This window comes from Trichoplusia ni, chromosome 2, assembly GCF_003590095.1.
Source record: "Trichoplusia ni isolate ovarian cell line Hi5 chromosome 2, tn1, whole genome shotgun sequence".
Classification (NCBI taxonomy): Eukaryota; Metazoa; Arthropoda; class Insecta; order Lepidoptera; family Noctuidae; genus Trichoplusia; species Trichoplusia ni.
This window is the reverse complement of record NC_039479.1, coordinates 1,837,862-1,862,056: the sequence shown is the minus strand read 5'-3', so window position 1 is coordinate 1,862,056 and position 24,195 is coordinate 1,837,862. Positions and strand designations below refer to the sequence as shown.

The window sequence follows — 24,195 nt, the reverse complement described above, 5'->3', positions numbered from 1 at the left end:
CAAACAGGCGAGATTGAAACTTGTGTAATCGATCACATTGTAAAAAATGCAACATCAAACATACTAATCGACATTTGACGGGTGTCAGATTTGACAGCTGTCAAAATCTCGCAAGCAGACTTTGACAGCTGTCAGTTAGCGTATTCGACGTTGCATGTAAGGAAAGTTTTTCTACACGGTGACTTCAAGAATAGATCTGGGATCCGATGATATGGTAATAAATAGTCTTTATCAGTTCAATAACAAACCGTTTTACACGAATGGAAGGATGGTTATTTTACAAACTCTAATTATATAATACAAGAGATAGATAGAAATCTAGTGTATATAGGTATATAATATAGCGTATAGACAAGAGGTACCCAAAGATGTACTGCGTTGACAAAATTCGTTTTAACACTATTTCTATATCGAACAAGAGTATAATAATAATGACTATATTTATATTTAATATTGCTTTTTGTCTTTGATTTCGATCGATGACTATGTTATGTCAAATTGTGAAGAAAATCAGCCATTGTCCCGTCCCTACTAGGGGTCCAGTAACCCGCGATTTTTTTACGATTTGACTTCATAAAGATAATACTTTGTAATAATCTAAATTCGTAATAAGATTATTAGTTAGCAAAAACGTATTTTTCTTTTATTTTTTCGATTAATTTATGACATTACATCTGTGGGTATCTTCATAGGCGTAACATACTTTTAGTATTTGGTGCTTCAGAATAAATTTAAGGATATTTTTGATTAGCTTACTACACCCTAGCATGTATCACCGTAAAGAAAATTATTATTCAAATTGTTTTTAATTTATATTATAGATTCAAATATCTTAAATTTTTATAGAGTGGCCACTACTTTGTACAGTTTTTGTTGCATTTTTGGTCCTATATTTCAAAGACACGATCTTTCGAAATTATAAAAACAAACTTTGTAAAATGACTTTTTCAAAAATCAAGAAATACAAGTTTGTTCTAAACAGTAACGTTTACGGAGGGATTTCTTTTGTTCTGTATTCAATGGATTGGTTTTTGTATTGGTACAACTGTCAGTTGCAGAACCAGGCTCAACATCATTAATAAACGTTCATTCAATGTCGTGAAAGTAATCGTTGGTATTGATTTACTTACCGACTGGTTCCGACTCAAACAGAGTCCTTAATCATGAACTGTCTTAACTAAACCACTCAAAAGTTACTGGTCAGAATAAATTTTAAAGAAGATCAAAAGGGAAAATTAAGGCTACGTTGCACAATTTACCGTAATCCAACGATTCGCCATGGAAAACCATAGCACGAAAAAGTTAGGTTCAATTCAATAATAAACAGTACAACGATAGCCTGTACTATAAGCTTTTAAAGCAGGTTGATTCCTGGTGGGAGAGAGACAGCGCTCTACAATGAACGTAGCGATATCTCACGTCCACACCAGTGCAGTGACACGTCATAGAATAATAGACTTGTGTAAGCGAGACAGCGCATTACATTGCATATAGCACTGTCCCTCTTTCACAACCTTACTTCAAGAGGTGGTAGATTACTCCTGCTTTAAGAACTTATAGTCAACGTAAATCCTTATTTATAAATATATAGAAACTGTTAAGTAGTGGCATCGCTAAGCGAGCTACAGAAGGCTATCAAATCCAAGCTTAAATATACATAATACTATGTGAAAAGTTTCAAGAGAGATGATGATCATATAAATATCTTTATATATACGTCATAAGCATGCTCTTATCACAGATTATGACCTATATGACAGGCGTTTGATATCACTGAGTGATTCTTTTAAATAATTCCCCCTCCCTGGAAATGTGTGGGATTTCTCCAAGCGAGGCTATGAACCTGACTTATTCTCATCCATCAAGAACAACCATCATAAAAAACCCCTTGCCTACTCATTCTGCTTGGGGTCTTATAACTTCTGAATATTTAAATCAACTCGAAATTATACACAAATGAACACTTGAACTGAATCTCTATAACAGTTCAACAGCTCTCCAAATAATTAGTTACGCATTGATATACCACATCTACAATTATTCTATCTCACATTTATCATAATATGACGTCACAAACCCTCGCTCAGTGATACCATCCACCGCCATTATGAATGTCCGGCAACTACCGATATGTCGTTATGTATCGCAACATTGATATATTATGTGATTACAGCGAAATTCATTGCAACAGTGTCAACGTGCCATCAGAGGACATACCACAAAACAATAGTATCACAGTTGTGAAAGAAAGGGATGTAGCTCTACCAAGTGTAGAGCGCCATCCCGTTTCCACATCTGAAATAGAGATACTTTAAGACGTAGTGGTAGGTCCCCTGATTGTCAGACACGCGTCAGATTGTAGAAAACTTTATAGCTAACGTCAATTGTCAGACGAGTATTGTCAGATACGAAAGTATCAACTCAACACGTATCAAGTGCAAAACTATTGGATCTAACATTTGTATAAATCTATAATATATTAGTATAAGGAAGTCTAGTCGAACAAAAACACTCCTTGATGTATGAAGCGACCTTTAAGAAATGGTTTATTTGTGCGTATTATATTAAGTAGTTCGGGACAGGTCGGAGAAGTAGTCCTGGATCATATTTGTGCTATCTAAAACTTCTGCCGCCCAGACCCAACTGCTCCAACCAGCCCACATTTAAATCCAATGCTTTTCATTTGAGCGACTCTATGGTCTGATGTGTTAAAGCTTAACAATATAAATATTTAACTATCTATTCTAGACTATTTATTGCTATGTCAAATAGGCGGGTTATTAATATAAAACTTTTGGGTAACAACAATTGAACCTTAACCTTCATTTATTTTAAAGTATCAGAATCTGAGTACTCAGCGGGTAAAGAAGAAAGGTGCAGAAGCAGAAAACATCAAACAGAAACTATGGACGGTTAACGAGGTGTTTTTAATTTTATTTAATTTACTGAACCGTGCCCTTTAATTAGTAAGGAAGAAGAGAAGTATCCAGAAGACATAGCCGTAATATTAGGAATTGACAGACGACTGTCGAGTCAGGTGAAATAAGGTGAAACCATGGAGTCGTTATAATTACAGATAGACTTTACAGACAGAGTAAACTCTAACTACCGTAACGTAGAGCGGGACAGATGGACGAACTACAACACTAGTGTCAGCCGAAGTCCGCTGCACGGTGACCCAGAGACCCCCAACATACTGTATTAACTGTTAATTTATAAAAATCGAAGCTAAATGTTACTGAGTTCTTCAAACTCTTAGGCACATTTTATGGAATGAGATTTTTAATAAAAACATTTACATTTGCCCCGCTCCGTCATCCTCTATGTGTATGTACATCTTGCCGTTTTGTGCGCGGACACAATACAACACACCGCCTTCACGTAACACATTATTAAACTTTAAATCATCAACATGGACTGACGGCCGTCAGACGAACCGAATGCGGGAACGAAAACGTCTTGAATATTTACAAAAACAATCACCACTCACCCTCATCGATAGAACGAGAACATCCCCACAAAACTTCGTAAAAGCGCCACCGAATTAAACCTCTAACATTGATATAACTGGGTGAATTTCCCGGACCCAAAAATTGCGTGGCATCGATGAAATCGGTACTAAAAAGCATTGTTATAATGTTCTAACGTTTTTTTTTAGGTAGATGACATAAAAATCTATCTGTAGCACTAAATATTTTATTAATATAATTAATAGGTTTTCCAAAAAAAAAAGTTAAACCACATAATCTTTCATCGCCGTGTTTGTCCACGACTCACCTTGATGTATTAAAGTCATCATTGATCAAAAATGTATCGTTATTTATATTAAAACTTAGTTTTATTTGGTTCGTGAATAGTTAGAGTATTGACTCGGAATACATTTATTCAAATATTTACACAATACAACGTATGGTTAATAAAAAACCATTTGTCCCAGAACTACCTTTCATCGCCATGTCCTAAACATATTTGAGAATATTGCATATTCTAACGTTTTGCGTCGCTCCCGTTTTGCGTTAAACGTTGCATATAAGTAACGTCGAAAGGCTAGACAAGGAACGACGTGTGTACGTGCCTGCGTTTTCGAGCTATAATTAAAAGTATTCAATTTTTTTGGTACTGGACATTTTTTCTTTCATCGCCGTGGATAGGTCTAACTTCTATTTCAATAAGTTTTTAATCTCGATTGAGCATTCAATACAATGCCATTTATATTTAGCTTATTTGTAAAGTGTTCATTACTGTGAATTATTACCAGTTTTTTAGTAAATTGAATTATACCCCTTGATTTTCATCGCCGTGCTCTCATTTCCGTGGTTTCCGTGGACAAAATTTGCTATGGCAATGAAAAAAAATACACGGGAATGAAAAAAATATCATCGCCGTGCCTTGTAAAACAGTTTCCTTTCATTGCCGTGGCCACGTGTTTCATTTCCGTGACTTATGTTTGTTTCGCCACTAGACAGGAATGTATCTATTTATAGTTATATTATAAAAATAATATCATGTGTGACTGGATTTTTACACATTATATTCTATTATTATTGCGTATAAATTAATAGTATTTATTTTTGTTTCAATGATTAACTTTATCATTTAAATATTCTTGTACACTATAATAACATTTCATTGCCATGGACGCCTGTTTCATTGCCGTGCATGCATGTTTCATCGCCGTGGCACGGAATTTTCAATCTTGTATATCTCGTTAGTTTTTTAAGCTATCTGCTAGATATTAAGCAAAACTGCATATCTGATCGAAAACTTGAGAAAACACTATTTTTTATTGTTCTAAAGTTGAAGAATAAAAAATCCACGGAAATGAAGATTTTTTTGGACCTGTTGAAATTCACCCAACTACAGTCTCTATCATGGCTAAATATTTACTTTGGATACAACACTTGTATCTCATAATAATTTACAATGCAAAACTCTTATAATATGATCAGAACATTTGTAGCTTTCATTATTGCGTTTCATAGGAATTGAATTTTCATTGTCTACTGTCTTAATTCTCTTATTTATACTTGGTGCACTTTTGTCTCTCGTTTTCTTCGTTAAATCTATTTCAAGCGTCCATTTAAAAACACCTAAACGAAACTACATAGCAAAGCAACAGTAAATGAAGGAGTATCTTTGAGCAATATCTCACTGCTTGTGCTGTAGCGACTAGACAACAAAATACGAAACTAAATAATTCACAACGCTAAAGTAACTCTTATAATACTTCAATATGTTTATAGAATATTATAATTCACTCGGATGCAGCAAATTCAATCGCTTGTTAAATGATCATTGTAAATTAATGATTCGTGTAAAGTATTTCATCATTACGTTATGTTGTTTAAAAACATTTGAAACGTAATCTACATCAGGACTCGACGCAAGATCGAGTGTTTCTACAAAGTGACGTCACAACTGACTCCATCGCAATGAATAATTTGCTGCATTCGAGCCCCATATTGCTGGAAGTGCCAAAATGTTACAATAAGACTGTCGACTATTCGCTTGAGACATTTCGCAGTCCAGCATCCTATAATCTACGATAAATTTTGCTTTCCGCATCCTCTATAGAACTACATAAATTTTTTTTGACGTTTCGTATGTTCGTGTGTTATCCAACATTTCTCTTGAACGAATAGTCGACGTCGATGGATGACCCTCTTAAACTTTAGTAGAAGACAGTAGCAGTCTATTCGCTTGGACAGTGGAGGTAGCCGTACTCGAGGCCGAGGCTGACCCCCACGAACACGAAGTACAGGAGGAACATGGTGAAGCCGAGGCCTCTGTTCATCTTCCACCGGAAGCAGGCGATGCTGATGATGACAAAGATGAGCATAGCAAACAGCAGCACGATGCTGCAGACCATGCCCTTGGAGTTGACTCGCACCGGCTCCCCGTAGATGAGCCCGTACAGGAGCCATGGGAGAGGCAGCCTGAAACAGAAGCAAAATAAAAATTTACCCACTTAAAAAGAGCGTAAAGACCGAATGTTGGGTGTTGTTCTTTTCGTTGCTGGTCTGGTAAACGCCTTACCAGGATAACTCTTTTTGATTATAAGAGACTCGTTTGTCGTATTCTTGAAATAAATAATCTTATCAATATACATACAAAAAAAAGTTAAAATTTAAATGCGTTTGGTATCAGGCGTACAACTTATGGCATACAAAAAATTAACCGCATAGGTTGTCTTTTTTGCTTTTTCATGGTACCCGAATAAAATCAGATACAAGCGTCCCATTGTTTCAGATTATAAAACATAAATCATAGTTGGCAAGGGTTTCATCATAAAGTTAGTCTGTAAAAACATTTCTACGTTTTATTGCTTTAGTACATTTCTTTTGAGTGATGGGTTGAGCTGAACTTTTGGCATGTAAGGGTTTGGCGACACGACACCGGTTTAGGGTTGGGTGGGTAAAAATAACGCTTAAAGGCCATCAGTCTATTTCCTGAATTTGTTAATGTAAAAATGGTACTAGCAAGAAGTTTCTTGATCCGAAAATCAATGAATTAGTAATTGATGTTCTAAATACGAGTATGTATTGTTTTCGTACCTCTCCATTAATCATTTTTCTTCATTATTTCATTAGTGTTTAACAAAAATAAAAGTTTAAATATCAAGGTAAAAACAATGTGTATTACATCGCCATAAAAATTACAATTACAAAAAGTCTTGAAAAAAAATTTCTAAGTACCTACTAAAAATTATACAATTTTGATTACAATGTAACGAAGGCAATAAAAATCAATGTAACACAGGTTAACATTTTCTGATATAGTTGGCATTTGTTCAAGCCGATATTTGTGTCAAGGCCGAGCGCCGAATTGCTTAGATTGTATCACAGCGGCGTATTTTATCGTAAACTCAACCCCGCTGGGTGGTTCAGGTAAGGTCATACAACGGCTGTTACTTTTATTAGTTTCATTTTTCATTGTTGTACTTTGACATCCTGGTTTTGACGGTGAATTATGTTTGGGAAAATCTCGAATACATGTTGTAGGAAAATTGTAATGAGTTTAAAAGTTAGTACAGTTTTCTTCTCTTCGTGTGGTTGTTGTAACCTGGTGCCAGAGTTTTCAATCGCATGTAGGCTTCTAACGTGGCTTAAAATATTCTTAATAATTCTTAGATGTGCTGATCTTCCCGGAGTTTTCTTTCCCCGTTTTTATCAAGTGATAATTACTTTCTTACCAACCGCGGACCAACCGCGTCAAGCATAGCTTGACCTGTGATCGAATCACTTCTTACGCGGTTACACCTTAGCCACGAGCTCCTCAATCTAGTACAAGAGCAGTAAACAATACAATTTGTATACAAATTCAAGTAATTTCAGGCAAGGTGGTTTAAAGGGGTCAATTAAATTTATTGCCTTAAATTGTTAAGGCAGTGTTCAAACTTCGTAACATAGCCTTACATTGTTGCACGATTGTACAATCGTAGTAAACTTTTTGAAATATAGCTTTTGCCCACGACTTTGTTTGAATAGATTCCAGTGCTTTGCCTCTATAATGAGATCTTTGAGCGAGAGGTCATTAGAAGTATTATAATAATATTGTTTTAACAACAAAAACATACAAGCACCTTAAGATAAATAAAACTACCGAGCTGAGCTTGATGAACTTTTATGGGACCAAATGACAGCTATTTCAGGTTAAATGAAAAAAAAAAGCAACAAAAACTATTCATCTCGTCCGAAGCTTTTTTCAATGCATTTATCGTATTTTGCTTTCACTGTACTTATAAGTTTTCTTGACAAAACAAAATATACTCATCTCGCAAAATACATTTAGGTACCAATAAATTCATTTAAATAAAATCAGGGGACTTTGAAAGAAAAACCTTCTTAACGGACTTAACTTTTAAGAGAAACCTATTTCTATCTACATTATACTTAAATACAGCTTCAAATTTTAGATAAAAAAAATATATAAGTTTATATTTTTAATTTAGATTAACGTATGATTTGTTCGCTGGCAATAAACGGCCCTACATTCTCCCCAAAGGACTCCCCGGGGCATCGTTGCTCTTTTTATCCATGTACACCTCATAAATAGGTCTTGTAGCTACCATTTATGAAGGTTGTGTTATACGTATGCAATATTGTTTGCTGATTAATGTTATAAGTACATAGCTTGCTATTCTATTGATATCTGTGGCCAGCATCGTAGCTTAGTGCAGTGTTAGACAACAATCGGCAATGAAAATCAAGAGGACGATTTATTCCTTCTGCCGTATTACGAATCACTTGGGGGTAATAGTTAAACAGTTATCTTTTCAAGACACACTGTTTTTGGTTTACAAAACATTTTATTTATTTCACTCGAAGATGAAAAAATAAAATGAGGAAATAAAACTAAGTGATCGTGTTTTGTTTTTGTGAAAGACGTGACTCATAAAATAATTCAAATAAGAAACGAATGATTAAAAAAGGAACACTTGGAACGAGCGCCATTTTGAATTCAACTTAAAATGGAACGCAACTTAATATGCACATACAGATAGGTTATTTTTGTTTCTTTAGACTTGAATCAGCGCAAAGGCAACAGTATTATGCCAACACGAAGGTCACAAATGTGCGAATATTACAGAAATAAGGTCAAAGGTCGTTTGACCTAATTTTGAAAGCGATTGAAGAGCGGTCCTCGGGGTGTCGAAACAATGCGATTCGTTTAGAACACCCTTTATATGTATAAGCAACATTTCCTTATCTTGGTATTGCATCTTGTTTTCTCATTTGTTTTTAAATGAGTTATTTGGATCATCCTTTATTTGGAGGGAGAGAGAATGATTTGTTACATTCATAACTATGAAAATTTTGAACGCTGTCTGTTATTGCGGGTCCACTGGTAGACACGTGATAGAAGCTATTGGCGGATTTATAGTAAAAAATGGGCTAAATCCGAGTCTGATTTATATCCTTAAGGGCTCCTAACGAACAGAGACAGCCTCCTGAGAGACGGACTGACCGATGACAGAGAGCTTTGTCTTTGTAATAGGATTACATTTTTACTAATATTATAATACTAGCTGTTGCCCGCGACTTCGTCCCCGTGGGTAGAAGATATAAGTTATGATTTATACCTGCCCTGTTTTTTTTCCATTTTCCATTGTATCTTTGCTCCTATTAGTCGCAGCGTGATGGTTTATAGCCTAAAGCCTTCCTCGATGAATGGTCTATTCAACACAAAAAGAATATTTCAATTTGGACCAGTAGTTCCTGAGATTAGCGCGTTCAAACAAACAAACAAACTCTTCAGCTTTATATATTAGTATAGATAACTTATATTTTACTAATTCAGGTATGGAACTCTAAACAAAACCATCCATCAAATTTCCCACAGGTGGGCAAAACCTTTCAAAAAGGGAATGAAATATACTTTATTAATTATTATATTTGATATCATTATGCCAAACCACATACACAAATAATAACCGCATCAATTTAGCTTTCTGGCAGTTTGGCATTTGGCAGAACAAATCATAATGCTTTTGGCACAATGCATATTTGAGATTGCCAAGCACTAGAGAGCTTTGAGTATGTTTACTTAAGTTCATCATATTTTAATATTTTAAGGCCCACAAAAAAAGTTTAAATACTAAATAGTTTATATTATTTTTTTCTAAAAATTCTTACGTATATGAAACATTTCATTGACACTTTAAAGACTCATTTAGACACTACTAAACCATAAAAATGACAAAATAACATTTATTCGTTGCTATTTTCTATTAATTAAATTCAGTCGAAATTAAGTATTACACATAACCTTAATCTTCGAAACTAAGAGAATAGAACGAAATACTGAAACACAAAGGAAGCATTGTTGTTCCAATTTCCAGAATCTTGCTAACGTAACCCAAACCACTAGTACTATAAGCAATTAAAGTAAGAAGATTGCAGTTGTGGGAGCAAGACGGAGTATAACACTTTGTATAGTGCCATCTCACTCCCACAACCGCAAGAGTATTTTCAGAGCTCATTGTAGATGCTCTGCACTTTGTCTTACCAACAATTGCACATCAAGAAACCGCCAGATAAATCCTTTAGACGTATATTGCTTGTTACTAACGGTTAGTGGAATAAATACCTTATGGCTATCGACATAAAGTAGTCATTTCATTGTTTGCAACAAAAACATCCGCTTCGGTCTAAAGTTTTACAATGAAAAGTTGTAGTTTCACCGCTATTCTTGACGGTATGGAGAACTTGTATTAACATTAACACTGAGTAAATATTATTTAGCTTAAAAAATATGGAAAGTCTCTTTCATAATGTTTCAATAACATCTACAATTCGCAATTATTTTTATGTACTTAATAAACTATTTTGTCTGGCACTGGTCTTTTTTTTCCAACAGCCGTCCAAAATAAGGTTCCATCCAGCTTTTTAACTAAACGTAAACGGTCAGAAGCCAATCCTTAGTGTTACTAAGTAACTTCAGCTAAGTATAATTTACTGTACGGATGATTGAGTTTAATAGATCACCACGTTGAACGGTGGGACAAGTATTTCGGTGATCAAAAAATGCTTGTTCTAATTCTGGATGTCTTTTGCATGTGATTTAAATATTTGTTAAACTCCCCGCGACACAAAGCTAATGTTTTTTTTTAAAGAAACTTTTATAATGGTAACAGGAAAGGAAAGGAAAATATAATCATTTTTATTTGTATAATCATTTGTTTGTTTGTCGTTCCGGTTGGATTTTTGCAACTTGAATCAATTTTGAAGCTGGCTGATATTTTCGGGGTAGCACAACTATAAAAACTATCAAAGTTTGATAAAATTTAACCAACGTGGGTATTTCGATTTTTTAAATCTATTTTTATTATATGATTAAAGACCGCTCGGAAACTACGGAAACTAAACTACATCATAAACAATTCTCAACATCAGTATATAAGTGGTGTGAAGGATCAGACCACCTCCGTCCCCTGGGGGTGAAATATTTCGTGCAGCGGTTGTCTTTATAACCGGAACAGGGTAGCTATCCTCCAGGGTAACATTCGTTATGGCGGTTAAGGTGGGCTAAGGTGCGCTAAGTTATGGCGGATTGTTCCGTAGGCTTATCCTGATAAATAGCTAGTTTTAGGGAAGGGTCTTAACTGAAAACCAGTAGGAATGATGACTGGGTTTTAATGGAAAAATGTATTTAGTCGTTAAGCTAGATAATAAATATTAGACATTTAGTTTTTGGAGCAAAAAGAAGTTTACAAAGATAAACTGCTTTAAAGGTTAGGAGTCGTGAATTTATACACAATCGTGGCGTCACGGATAAGTTCCATTCACTGCAATTTGATCAGTTTATGTTTTGCGGGACAAAAGAATAAAATAGTTTCCATTACGATGCATTAAACTCCAAACAGGACTCTGAAAAAAAAAAATGCTTTCCATTGTTCGAGGGTTGTAAGTTAAGTTTACACTCAACCTTTTGAACAGTGCAACTAGAGTCAGTAATGTAACGTTTTAAAAGTGTCTATAAAATGGCCTATTTGAAATAAAAAATTATTATTTTGAAAAACATAAAGAATACATGTCTGAATAAAAAAACATTCTTGAATAGGTTCAAAAGTAGGACAAAAAATATCTAATTATTTAAACCTATACTACCAGTACTACTTATACTACTTTTTTATCATCAAACACGAATTCGCCATTAAAGAAAACCCGGCCATTTTTAAATACGGATTTAAAAAATGAACGTTCGTGGCTAAAAGTATTTTATTACAAGATTTGTGTGTGAAACGCGAGGTACGTTTGTTTATGTTATAGTGACTTAGTTTTTAACTCATAAACTAAACAAGACCTTAGACTGCAAGGTTTTAAAGTAATATTAATGTCGGTGTGGGAAAGAGATGCTACTATATGCCGTGTATTGAGCTGATATGCTTCTCTAACCTAAATAATATAGGGACCTTCAAGACGTTAGGCAGGGGAATCCTCATGGACACCCACTCCCTCGGGGGAAGAAATGGGTAGTGTCAGCCTCTTACTGACTACACCTGAACCGCCGCTTTTATCTCAGTGTATGACAATGTTTTTTTATCCTTCATTCACCGAACACGGGAGGTGACAATTACCCACGCGTAAAGGAGGGCCAATGTGGAATTGACTAGCTTCTCCCTTACGTACCAATAACACGAACTGACAGAACGATATTTATTAGAATGTATAATTTTTTCTCAATCTATAACAAAACATGTGAAGACGAGTACAGTTACAAATAAGAAGGTCTTATACCTATCAAATCTGGAGGCTGACAAATCTAGTGAGGCAGAAAAATCTGTCTAGTCTGTGTTTTTTTGAGTTACCTCTGTTCGACCTTAGTGTTTTTTTATAGACGATGTATTTTTGCTGCTACTTTAACAAGAAATAGGTACCAAAAAAAAAATGGTTTAAAATTAATGAACCTCCACTAAAAAAAAGGCAAGGAAGGCAAACATGTCCAATCTCAACACTTAACTTGCAAAGTAACACTTCACGTCAAAGTCACCATGACACTTGAAGATTTAAACCTGATTGATGTATCAACATTCAACCATTATTCCCATAAAGTTTTGACATAATTAGTAGGGTTAACATGGTTATTCGTGCAGAAATGCCTTCGCAAGGCCGAGGTGTCAGGGTGTAGTTAGGTGTAGAGTTATAAAGTTCAAGAGCGGAGAGGTCATAAAGACAAGTCAAGGTCAAAGGGCTATCGGTATTGTTCATGTTGCAATCAATGTCAGGCTGTAAGTACTATGAATCTATGAAGGTCTGTTTCTGTTGTTAAAGCGAGACAACGTTATGCTCTCTGTAATACGAGTTACGACCTCTCGTTTTCATAGCTGCCCGTCTAGCTTAAGAATTTCTTGGTATTGGAACTGTTATTCAGCTTATAAGCTTACATTATATAAATCAAAGTGACATTTTCAATTTCATTATCTACTTACATTCTCTGGGAAATCGATTCTGTTTCCTTGACAGGGCTTATGTTTTTGATTGGAAAAGAATATATATTTCGCTTCTATGTAACAATTATTTTTGTTAACAATTTAAACTATGCGCCTTCAAATCTAAAATTTGAAAAAAATCTTACTTGAGTCAATAAATAAATGACCAGTATCGGTACATCGTCGATAATTAGACAGGCAAAACGTGGTCTATCCAATGTTTTTTTTTTCTTGCCATCAATCAATTAACCAACCATGTTCACAGCTGGACTTAGGCCTCTCCCAAATTGCTCCCACCCGGTCCTCCACCTTCCACACTCAGTTCCCAATTTTTTGCCCACGCCCAGACACATCTGCAATTCTGCAGTTTTCCCACAACCTACTCTTACAGTACACTTGTAGAGAAAAGTGCGCAATTTCAGTTCTCCCAGCTTTGGCAAGGTTCCAGACTCCGCGCGGTTAAGATGGCACCCGTTATATATAACTGTACGGAGTTAAGAAAATTCTTATCTAAGCGAACCAGTTTGGGAAACTTAATTTGATTACGTTATTTATGTTTTGGTACACAGATGTTTGTGCTCGTTTGATTTAGTTTAAGCTTATGGAAGAATATGGTTATGTATCACAGTTATAAGTTATTCCTTGTTTCCTTTCAACTAGAATTCATCTGGATCTGTGTCTGCAAATTTATCCTTTGAAGAAGGGTGGTTTTGTCTAATTCTCTCTCTAGAAGCGAAATAATTAAGATGCGTAAAACTAGAAAAATACCAATCACCAATCAATTTGCCGTCATCTCGTCGTAATTTACGAAAAATAGAACCCAATGTCTTATCTTGGATTTTAACCATGACCGAAACAAATTAGTTCAAAATAGGTTAGGCTGTTTCGTCTTAAAACCAGTAGCCGAGTTACTTGCCCATTTATCACATATTAGTAATGTAATAGATTCCACAGTTCATTATTTAACGAATAACATTTACAGATTGAATATTCTTGTAATAATTTGATGAAATACGTTACAATAATATTTCACCTGGAATTTTTTTCGTATTAATGTTGATGGGATAACAATCTTGATCGTTTCCTCAACTGACCAAGGAGTATAAGCACGCAATATTTCATGGAGAATGCATAAATTATTTCACCTAATTATGATGGATTAAATTTACTTTGTATACTGTAACCTAATTAATTAATGTGTGAGTATTGTTTATAATATTCATCTGTTACTTATTGATCTACAAATAGAATGAGTTCGGTGTGACTATTTGATTACTATACCTGCCTGTAGTATACCTTCTAATTTCCAAGGGTGTCATAATCTCTGACATCAGGTAGTACAAGAAGCAAACCTATGCTTTAATCAAATCTAGGAATAGTCTTGGTACTATTGCTTACATGTTATTTTTATAGCAATCTGCATGTAAATAATATACGGTAAAAAGTCTTTGCCGTAGACAAAGGATTGAACATTATGTTTCTGCACTGCAGTTAGGCCATTTAAGATCCAAAGTATTCATTCCAGTAGTTTAATTGTGAGCTAATAAGTTTAAATTAGAATCGTACAATTTCCCAAATTGCAAACATTTAAGCCTATGTTTGTTGCGAGTTGGCGGAATGCTCTCAAGTATTCGACGTTGAATGCTCAACTGAAATATAAGTTTGTTGCAATAACAGAAATAACATTTATCACATAGTTTGTATTCCTCCCGGGAGCGGCCGCAGTGTTCAAAACTAGAGAATGTTTAACCGCAGTGCAATAAGTCTTCCACGTTTTTGGGCTTAGAATAAAATTATACGCTTTGAGGTTTTCAATTCTAGAACATTTTCGCTGGACATAGAAAATTCAATTGAAGTAAGAATTTGGCAACTCCATGGCTCTTTTTTTAAATGAAATTTTTAACCATACTGTCAAGTGTCTCGACTAGATATTTCCGTGTCTTAGTGTCTGAAATTGATGCTCTATCGGTTTCGCATTGAAAGACGACTATGCGCTTCTAATACCCCTTGATTATTATGCAAAATACATCGATAGTGGTTCTTAAACGGTCAAGTTACTCGCTTGGCGATGCATGATGTAGTTAAGTAAAATAGTCAGAGCCTGCAGTCTGGTAGTAAGATGATGTGCTGCATGGCAAAGAGTAGCGTTACGTTTCCTACGATGCAAAAGTCGTGCTTCAGAAGGGTATGGTAGTCGATGATGCTAGCTGTATAGACCAGCTTATTCCAAAAGAAAAAAATAAATAAGAGAAGATATAGAGATGTGTAATATTTAAGCACTTACCCAACAGTAACATCAAAAATATTGCTGCCAACTGAGCTGGAGACGGCCATGTCTCCGAAGCCTTTCCTGGCCACGATGACTGAAGTAATGAGGTCAGGGACCGAGGTCCCCGCGGCCAACAGCGTGAGCCCCATCACCTCCGGGGGCACGTACGCGGTGGCCCCCGCCACGTTCGCCCACCACACCATCAGATACGAGAAGAAAGCTATCCAAACTATTGACCCTATAAAAGTTACGGGGAAAAATCTTTTCCCTGAAAAAAAGGAGATGGTTAGTACTCCAGACGTTTTTTTACCATACTTCTGTTTAATTAATTCTGACAATTTTTTTGCGTTCTTTCAAGAGAACTTAGAGAAATATTTTGACGTCGTCTTGGAGATTTTGGATTGGTGCGCCAAAAATAGTATTAAAGAATCTTCAAAGAGAAACAGGCTACTCCATAAAAAGAGGTCCACAAGCCTAATTAATTAGCAGTTCGCTTGCAAGGAGGTTTTTAACGTATACCTTTGGGCGTTCTAGTGTCTGGTAGGGTCATCCAGAGCGGGAAGACAATGGGCGCGACTAACAGGTACGTCAGTCGCTTGCGGAAGCCGGCGGGCCACGACATATCCAAGGGTGTCGTGTCCTCGTCCAGGTCTCCTATCTGGAACAAAAGAGGAAATAAGAAAAATAGGTCCACTTTTTGACGAGTTGTAATGCCGCGATAAATTGATTTCTCTGTAGCCTGTTAAAGAAGTTTAAAACTGTGTTGTTCATAGATGAATAACAAATATATCTTTGACATGTACCTTTAAATTAATTCTTAATGGAGTTAGTGACGCATTGATTTTCACGCGGTAAAAAAAAATAAAAACATTGATTGAACTTCATTGATACATATTTACACACCGAAAATAATGAATTGCACTAAATACTGGTACGTTTAGACGGATAAAAATAAACACACAATTTAGACAAAAAAATATGATATTGAGTGTCATACCAATTTATGAAAGATACTCCAAAAAAGAAATATGATCAATACATAAAAAAAATTAGATATAAAAAGAAATAGTTTATTCACAAAAGCGAAATAGTCTTAATCAAGTCAAGTTAATCTTAAATATAGCAAACATTTTTATTTAATTTGATGGTTCTCTTCTGTCTTCTTGCCTAGTTTTGCCTTGAACAGCGGTTTATAAACATAGAATTTATTTAAAAACAAAAGTCATTGTTAAATAATGTTGTATGTAATGGAAGTAATTAATAAACATCTGAAAAATAATCTTTGAACCATTTTTTCTTTAGTTTAAAGTTAATAGTTATAAGGTTAGTGTAAAGGCACATTGACCGTGTTCTGCGTTAAAGGTCAAAAGGTCAAGGAGAGTAAAATATTTGGAGAGTGATAATAGGAACTAATATTTCGTAGAGTGAAACTATTTTTTCTCTAGATCACAGTGGTCTGTAGTTTTATGATAAGAGTAATAATAATTATAATTTAAGGGGATTTAAGCCGAAAACCTTTTTTTTTTAAACTGTCTAGCAGGGCAATGCATCTGGCTGTCTATGATAATGATACGATCGACTATATTTTCTAGTCAAAAGTACAATAAAACCTTTACAAAATAAAGTCGATGAATATCTTTGAAGTAACACCAGAAGACAAAGCAATACTTGAAACTTGACATACCCTCACTCAAACTTCATATGAAAGTAATAAAGACCTCTAAAATGGTTGAAACTATCACGGAGACCCAATTTCGTCCTATTTGAGACCTCTATTATCAAACCCACTCATAAACCCTTAGGAACCTTTACTTATATAGACAGTTAAACGGATAACTTATATATTATTTAGAGGTCCCTGGCTCTTTGAAAAGGCTGGTGTTATACTGGTTTCTGACTAAGGTATAATAAATATCATATCTATAAGAATTGGCATAAAATAAATCCACTCAGATTTAAAAATAACTTGTTAATGTTTAATGAAAATATTTCCGTTGTGTATGTACAAAAAAATTAATTTTTAGTAACAATATAATCGCACCAGTAAATATGAGCGAATTTAGGCGAATAATATGATTGTATTCCAAAAAAATCTATACTAATATATAAAGCTGAAGAGTTTGTTTGTTTGTTTGAACGCGCTAATCTCAAGAACTACTGGTTCGATTTGAAAAATTCTTTATAACATCGCGCTGCGACAAATAGGAGCGAAGATACAGTGGAAAATGTGGGAAAAACGGGGAAAATTCTAACCACGTGGTCGAAGTCGCGGGCAACAGCTAGTATTGAATAAAATGATTTTCTTTTATTTCGTAAACAAATATTTTTTACTAACAAGTGATGTTTTTAGAGCCCACTACTATATTTAGTGCTGTTTTTCTTCATTACTTTTTAATATTGTAATAAAATGATTTGTTTTTTTTTTAATATTTTCTGTTATATATTTTTGGAAATCTGTCTGACGGACTAAATATTATTTTTTTTAAATAGATTTAGTTAATACCCTATTATGTATTAATGACTACCATTTTATCAGGTATCGAACTCCGATCGAGTCATGAAAGGTCATGTTTGATTTAAATGAAAGAAGATTGAAATTTCTCCCAACATTTTAATTTATCAGAACAAAAATTCCTACAATATTAAAAAGAAACTGCAAAAGAATTCGTAACGACATATTTCGAAAAAGCGATTAAACTTTTGACAATATGCCGTTCAAAATGGCCGAAGATACAGCTAAGAGCAAAACGACGTTCTTGTATATGTGACAGGGGCGCAAGACGTAAACGAATTCCTTTTACATCACCCGAATTCAGATTCCTTTGTCGCGAATTACTAGCCATGAGAGGGAGCGTTAAAAGTTTTGTATTAACATTATATACGCGCGATTGGGATTATTTATTAGATGTTCGGGATTTAAAGATTTAAGGCATAGCTCTAGATATTGCTAATCTAATGCTGTGTCATATACCATTCATTTGTTTTCTCTGTGAAATATGTTTTTGCGTGTGTAGACTTTTTTATAGCTACGTCGGGATTGATTTTCAGTCTAATTATCGGGGTAACACAAATACTTATGTACACATATATAGTACATATGAAAAACTCTGTCTGAGCCTCGAAAGACATGTAACAGGCTTGCTAGACGTGATAAAAGATTAAAAAATAAATCGTCTTCAAATGTAACAAAACTCCATTCATGGTAGTTACCTACTTGATATGATTGATTAGTTTTCAATACCGCCACAGATATCTTTACAATAGTATTTTAAATAATTAAATTGATCGGGGAAAATTCCTTCGTTTAAAAAAAAACTCCAAATAATTTGTCACGTCACACTACATTAAAAACCCTAAATTGATCGAATAGGTATTTTAATTCATGCTGTATAAACTTATCAACAATAAAAGTTAACATGAATAATATTCACATAAAAAAAATTCTTTCGATGATATTATCTCGATGTAGCCAAACCAATTTTCCATCTATTACAAGTTTTAGAATATCGCTACACGTACCTCAAAACTTCAATAGAAGGAGCACTAAGTTTGTAGCTTCGAAGCTTGACTGAAAATAATGTAAGTGAAATGTCTTCCAGATGATGATCAATGAGTGACTGATGACCGGTGATTGATGACTGATGATTAGTTGATGACTGATGATTGAACCCAATAGATTTCTACCCACTGGACTCATTTTTGTGAAGATGGCCTTAACACAAGAACGAGAAAGTGGGGAGAATTCCATTGGAGAATGTTGGCAATGATCTTCTGTGAACTACCTTCAAAATAAAAGAAGATGATTAGTTTCGAATTGATGAGATGGTGATAAACTGTGGTGAACTGTTTACTTGCCTATATCTTGTTTTTTGGTTAAAATTTTTGCAAAGATTACCGCAATTAGTAAAAACATTTCTATGACAGTCTAAAATCTGCTGGAATAAAAAAATAGATGAAATGCCCACAAAAACTGAACTAATGTCCACGATTAACGGGAGCGCGATTCAGGGCATAGAGTCAATTAATCATTTGCTCCTTCACAATAGCAGATGTCCATCGAAAAACCTATAAATCACGTACACGAACAAAAGGTGAACTTCTGTTCATATGACAGGATTTCGGGAATATTTTTATTATAGTTTAGTAAATGTCTGTTCGTTTGTGATTCGAGAGAAACTGCGTTACTGGTTGACAAAAAAATGGTTCAGTGGTTTCCGAAATATTTTCTGTGATTTTTGTCACTGGAAAACTCTTTATAAATGCTCGTCAATTTATAAAGATATACCCTGTAAGTATAATGGCGTGTGGCGCTTAGCAGCTTTCTAATATTTTTGGGCAATTCCTACTCAAAATTCTAATCACCATTTCCAAATTTCAAGACTATTTTATTGATAAGTAATAAAAACTATGACGACTCACCTCTTCTATAGCATCTAACTGAACATCAGCTATACCACCATTGGGCAGGTCCAGTGGCGTTTCCTTGGCCTGCGCCACTGCGGCCGAGTGCTTCGCCGCCGCCGCGCCAGCACCACCAGCCGTCGGCCGCGTCGCCTCCAGCAGCACCTTCAGAGAAGCTATCGCATGCAACTGCGTCGCTTTCTCATCAACTTTACCTGGGAACAAGGGATCAGGAAATGGATTTTGGGATTAAACTGGTTTTGAGATTTCTATTGTCAATGGACTATTCAACTTATTTTAGTCTAGATTGACTAGGTTTATCACAAAACTGTGCTATAATAGTGATATTTTGGCCAAAAGAGGTTTAAAGGTACCACAAGTTTCGGTCTATTAAAGTAAGAAACTGAGTCTCTGTTTTTTCTAAATATCAAAGTTTATCGACGTACTGCTTAGGAATCATCCAACCAGCAGAGTGATGAAGCTGCTATAGGTGCGCGTGCAAGTATTTAGCGTCACTCGTTCTTCAATCTTACATTAGGTATTATAAAGTTGGAAGAGCACAAAACAAAAAACTTCTGTTTAACATAACAACCCAAAGATCCGTCAAGACAGTAAAATGTTTATATATTCTTGTTGATAAAGACAGCTTCAGCAAAAATCTGTGACGTTCCTTTAAAAATTGAATGGAAGCCTCGTATCCTTTAGAAAATGTTGAGAGCACGTGGCCATGATAATAGTAATTATAATAAGTAGGGTCATAAATAAGACCTTAATATGTCTCGCATTATCTAAGTTTCTAATGTTCCTAAACTTTTGAGTCTTCAAAAGCTGGACTCTAAGTAATATGAATGAAGACAGGTCGAACAAAGTTTAATGTTATAACTCACTAGTTATTGTAGGCTCCAACTTTCTATTCAGACGGGAGACCATCTTGGTCACATTCACAATACAAAACCAACTTCGTTAAGGGTAAGTCCGCTCGAAAATTTCGCCCCAATCTGCCCGCAAAATTTTGTTATATGAAATTGTATGAATTTGCTCGCAGATAGAATTCAACGGAGAAAATTGTCGTCAAATTCCGCAGCGCAGGCTTACCCTTAAGAGAGCTGCACCTAGTTCGCTGTTTAATCTCATTGCATCTGCTGCACGTCTGAACTTGTCAAGTAGTCCAGGCCCACAACGAGTTCGTGTACCAGTTACTGCATTTCTGTTTGACCCATTTCTAGCAACAAGTACAAATGTGTGTGTGCTCAGTTTTAAACCAGTTCGAATGTTTTAAGTTTTTAAATGCTGCATTTTGATATAACGAGCAGTAATTGTGGATTGTCGAGGGTTTTACGGTTTCGTGTTTTTCATTCGGATTTACGTGTATTTTATTATTTTTCATGAAAATAAAGCGTAAAACCACGTGCAGGTAATATTTTATTTGCCTGTGTGGTCACACGATTTTATTTTCGAAATTAATGATAGGTGGTTATCCACAACGACTGCACGAATTTTCTGTTTTATTGTGGTGTTTTGTAAATGAATTCTCACTTGTCCAAAAATATGCCGCTAATTGAGTAATCAGAAATGAGTTCTCATTTATTTTTAGGTGACTTTAATTTCCCTTTAATAATCGGAGAAAATAAACAACCGGTATAATTAACTCCTCTATGCTTACTAAAACATTACTTAAAAGACAGTTCTTGGAATTCCGCTATAAATTCTCACTCAGCAAATTTCTCGCCAGCCTTATTAGCCACATATGTTCACCCACAACTTACAAAAAAGGCTACACGGTGTAACAAGACAAATCGCATTAACATTATTTTAAGACAGTAATGCAGCTAGTAAATTAAGCGGCCACAGATAACAAATCGTAGCGATTAGTCGCATGTAGGCACAAACCGGACCTCCCTCCCCTCGAACACACCGGAAACACCCCTTTAAGAGCGAGCGACTTCACGTGACAAATAATAGCAAATTGCCCACGATATATCGTTTGATGTATTTTTGCTGGAAAACTGCTAACTCGCATTTACTAAATGTTATTGCGGTGGGGATAAATAGCTTTCAACTTCTGCTTTTTGAAATTAAATATACTAATTTATTATGTTGGTGAAATATAGGATAGGTAAGTTTTTAGGTAGGATTTTTTTTTCAAGGAAGTACTTTCCCTAGACCATCTATATGACCCAACAAGGTTTAGCGAATAAAATAATCATACCCCGACGCTGGGGGATAAGAATGATTTAGAAAAATCGAGTGGTAATCATATTTTATGCAATTCCAAAAGCAAGATATTCTCATATAATCAATGTACCTATCTTAATAAAACATCTATCATACACGCAACATACAGCCTCTCAACACATCAAGACTAACACCGGAGGCTGTCAAAATATCAATAATTTCCATTAATAAGGTATCTGTCCTCCCAAGGCCGACCTAAACTTCGAAAGTCGATAAGCTCTGACACTTGCAAATTTCAACGCCGGAGTGCCGATAAACCAGACAAAGAAATCTCCCCTTTTGACAAGGGATGATGTAGGTTAAATATATACGTATAGGTACATGAAAGTGGTTGTGAGATCGAGGAATATTGATATATTTAGACACCGCGGTATTTGTAGCGAAAAAGGTATGGTTTTTAAATTGTGTGGACAATTTTGAATGTTGGGGTATGAAGTTGTATGTTTACGGAAATGTATGAGGTAAAACGTTAAATTAGAAGAGTATTAAAAAGGAGAAGTGTATGTTATAGCTATGCGCAAAATACTGGTATTTTACATTGCAAGTCTATCTTTACCAAAAATACACGAATTATTATTATATTTCGGATGTTGATTTAATCCTCAAAGGAGACATTTGTCGTTCTGTGCTTAAACCATTCACCATGGAATAATTTATCGCCAAGTAAATAGTTAATTTAGCCGTAGATATGTTGGGTACTTGACTACTATTTACAATATCTGATTAATTATGTTACTGATTAATTGTTTTCCTAAAATGCACCGAGCTCAAATGCTCCGATGGTATTCGTTAGTGATCATACTAAATCCTTGTTAACGGGAGCTTTTAAAAGTATGTATGGTGCAACATCATGTGTATGTAATATGTAAGTATCAGAAAACGAAGAAGAGTAGAATAGAATATTCCTAATTGCAGACCAGATAAACTAAGTTCAGGATTCGATAAAGTTAAATAGTTAAATTGTGTTCAAATTTTTCATTTTACTTTACAAGATATAACTTGCAGTAAGTGCTTGTTGTAAAACCCTGCTGTTATCACAAGATAGTGTTTCCGTAATTACATATTATGCGGTAAATACTACTTATAGCCTCTGATTGCAGTAGTTACCACTGGCGTTGGTAATTACCGGTAAATTATGTTACCACAATAGCGTACTTGGTATTGATGGTCTAAGCTTGGATTGTAGCATTGACCACGATTGAAGAACATTTGGAGATGTTTTTTTTTGCCAGATTACATTAAAATAATATTTGCGTTTTATTTAGTAGTAGCTGTTGCTCGTGGCTTTGTCTCACAATCAGTCGTACTAAAGGGTATTGTGTTGCCCAGGTTATTGGGTTGAGGAGGTCAGATAGGCAGACGCTCCTAATAAAACACTAGAAACTAGCTGCAAACGGTTGGTCTGAAAGTTGACCCCAACATATTTGGGAAAAGAATTACCTACTGTAGTTAAACTTCAGGTTTGTTGTGGTAGGTAATTTTGGGTGTATAAGTTCCGCATTTGCTTTCTAAGATCATATTTCAACACAATTTATTTATTGCATCTATTGATCAAATATCCACGAATTTTTGGAAAGATTTTATCACTAGTATATTTGTGACGAAAAAAAAAATATCCTGAAAATGTAGTATTTTTGGCATACATGGTAATGGAACTTCCACAACGATTTATGAAACGCCTACAACATTTGACACTCCTATTCAAGCAAAGAAAAATATCCTACCACATTCATGCCGACAACCATTAGTAACCAAACGCAAACAGAAAGAACTTCGTGGTTCTAAATGCATACATCATTTTGATTTCTTTGGATCAATTTTATACATACGATTTTCAACCTACTAAGGAGAAGTCAGCGGTGTGAAAATAGCCGTGTTTATGCTGCCAACGAAAACAGTTGAATCGATACGAAATCGACCCTTGCTCAAGGTGGGGTCAACCATGCTGCCCTATATACTACACTCACGATTCTCGAGTCTTTAACGATTCATAAGGATCATAGGCAGGGTTTTTTCAAGACATTCGTATTTTTACAAAAGATATTTGTATAAAAGAATTTGCCTCCTTCGTGAATGTTATGAAAGGGACGGTTATTGTCATGGAATAGAGACAGGTAGAAGGAAGTGGATCTTTCTACGCTCGTGCGACTATTGGAGATTACATTTGATCTGAAACGACTTGAATTTTGTAACCTAAAACATTCCTCTTTACATTTTTGTATACAGTGTTTTCTTTTAAATTTTTGTAAACAGTGCATCGGTTTAATTATTTTCAGACACCTTAACTTGTTAATATATTAAAAATGGGTTGAAAATACTTTACAATAAACTTTACATCAATTTTGGAACAGACATCAAA

At 35.0% G+C, this 24,195-nt stretch overlaps 1 protein-coding gene across 5 annotated transcripts in view; it reads right to left on the bottom strand.

Annotated features, from left to right (window-relative positions):
- Positions 1 to 4,861: 4,861 nt before the first annotated feature.
- Positions 4,862 to 24,195, bottom strand: part of LOC113502590 (sodium/potassium/calcium exchanger Nckx30C) — a 73,703-nt gene continuing 54,369 nt past the window's right edge. For all 5 annotated transcript variants that reach the window (XM_026884211.1, XM_026884221.1, XM_026884231.1 and 2 more), the window contains 4 exons: positions 19,620 to 19,816; positions 15,720 to 15,858; positions 15,216 to 15,468; positions 4,862 to 5,936 (listed from right to left, as the gene is read on the bottom strand). In XM_026884211.1, coding sequence (XP_026740012.1) covers positions 5,693 to 5,936; positions 15,216 to 15,468; positions 15,720 to 15,858; positions 19,620 to 19,816 — 833 coding nt within the window. In that variant the 3' untranslated portion in view covers positions 4,862 to 5,692. The remainder of the gene's footprint in view (positions 5,937 to 15,215; positions 15,469 to 15,719; positions 15,859 to 19,619; positions 19,817 to 24,195) is intronic.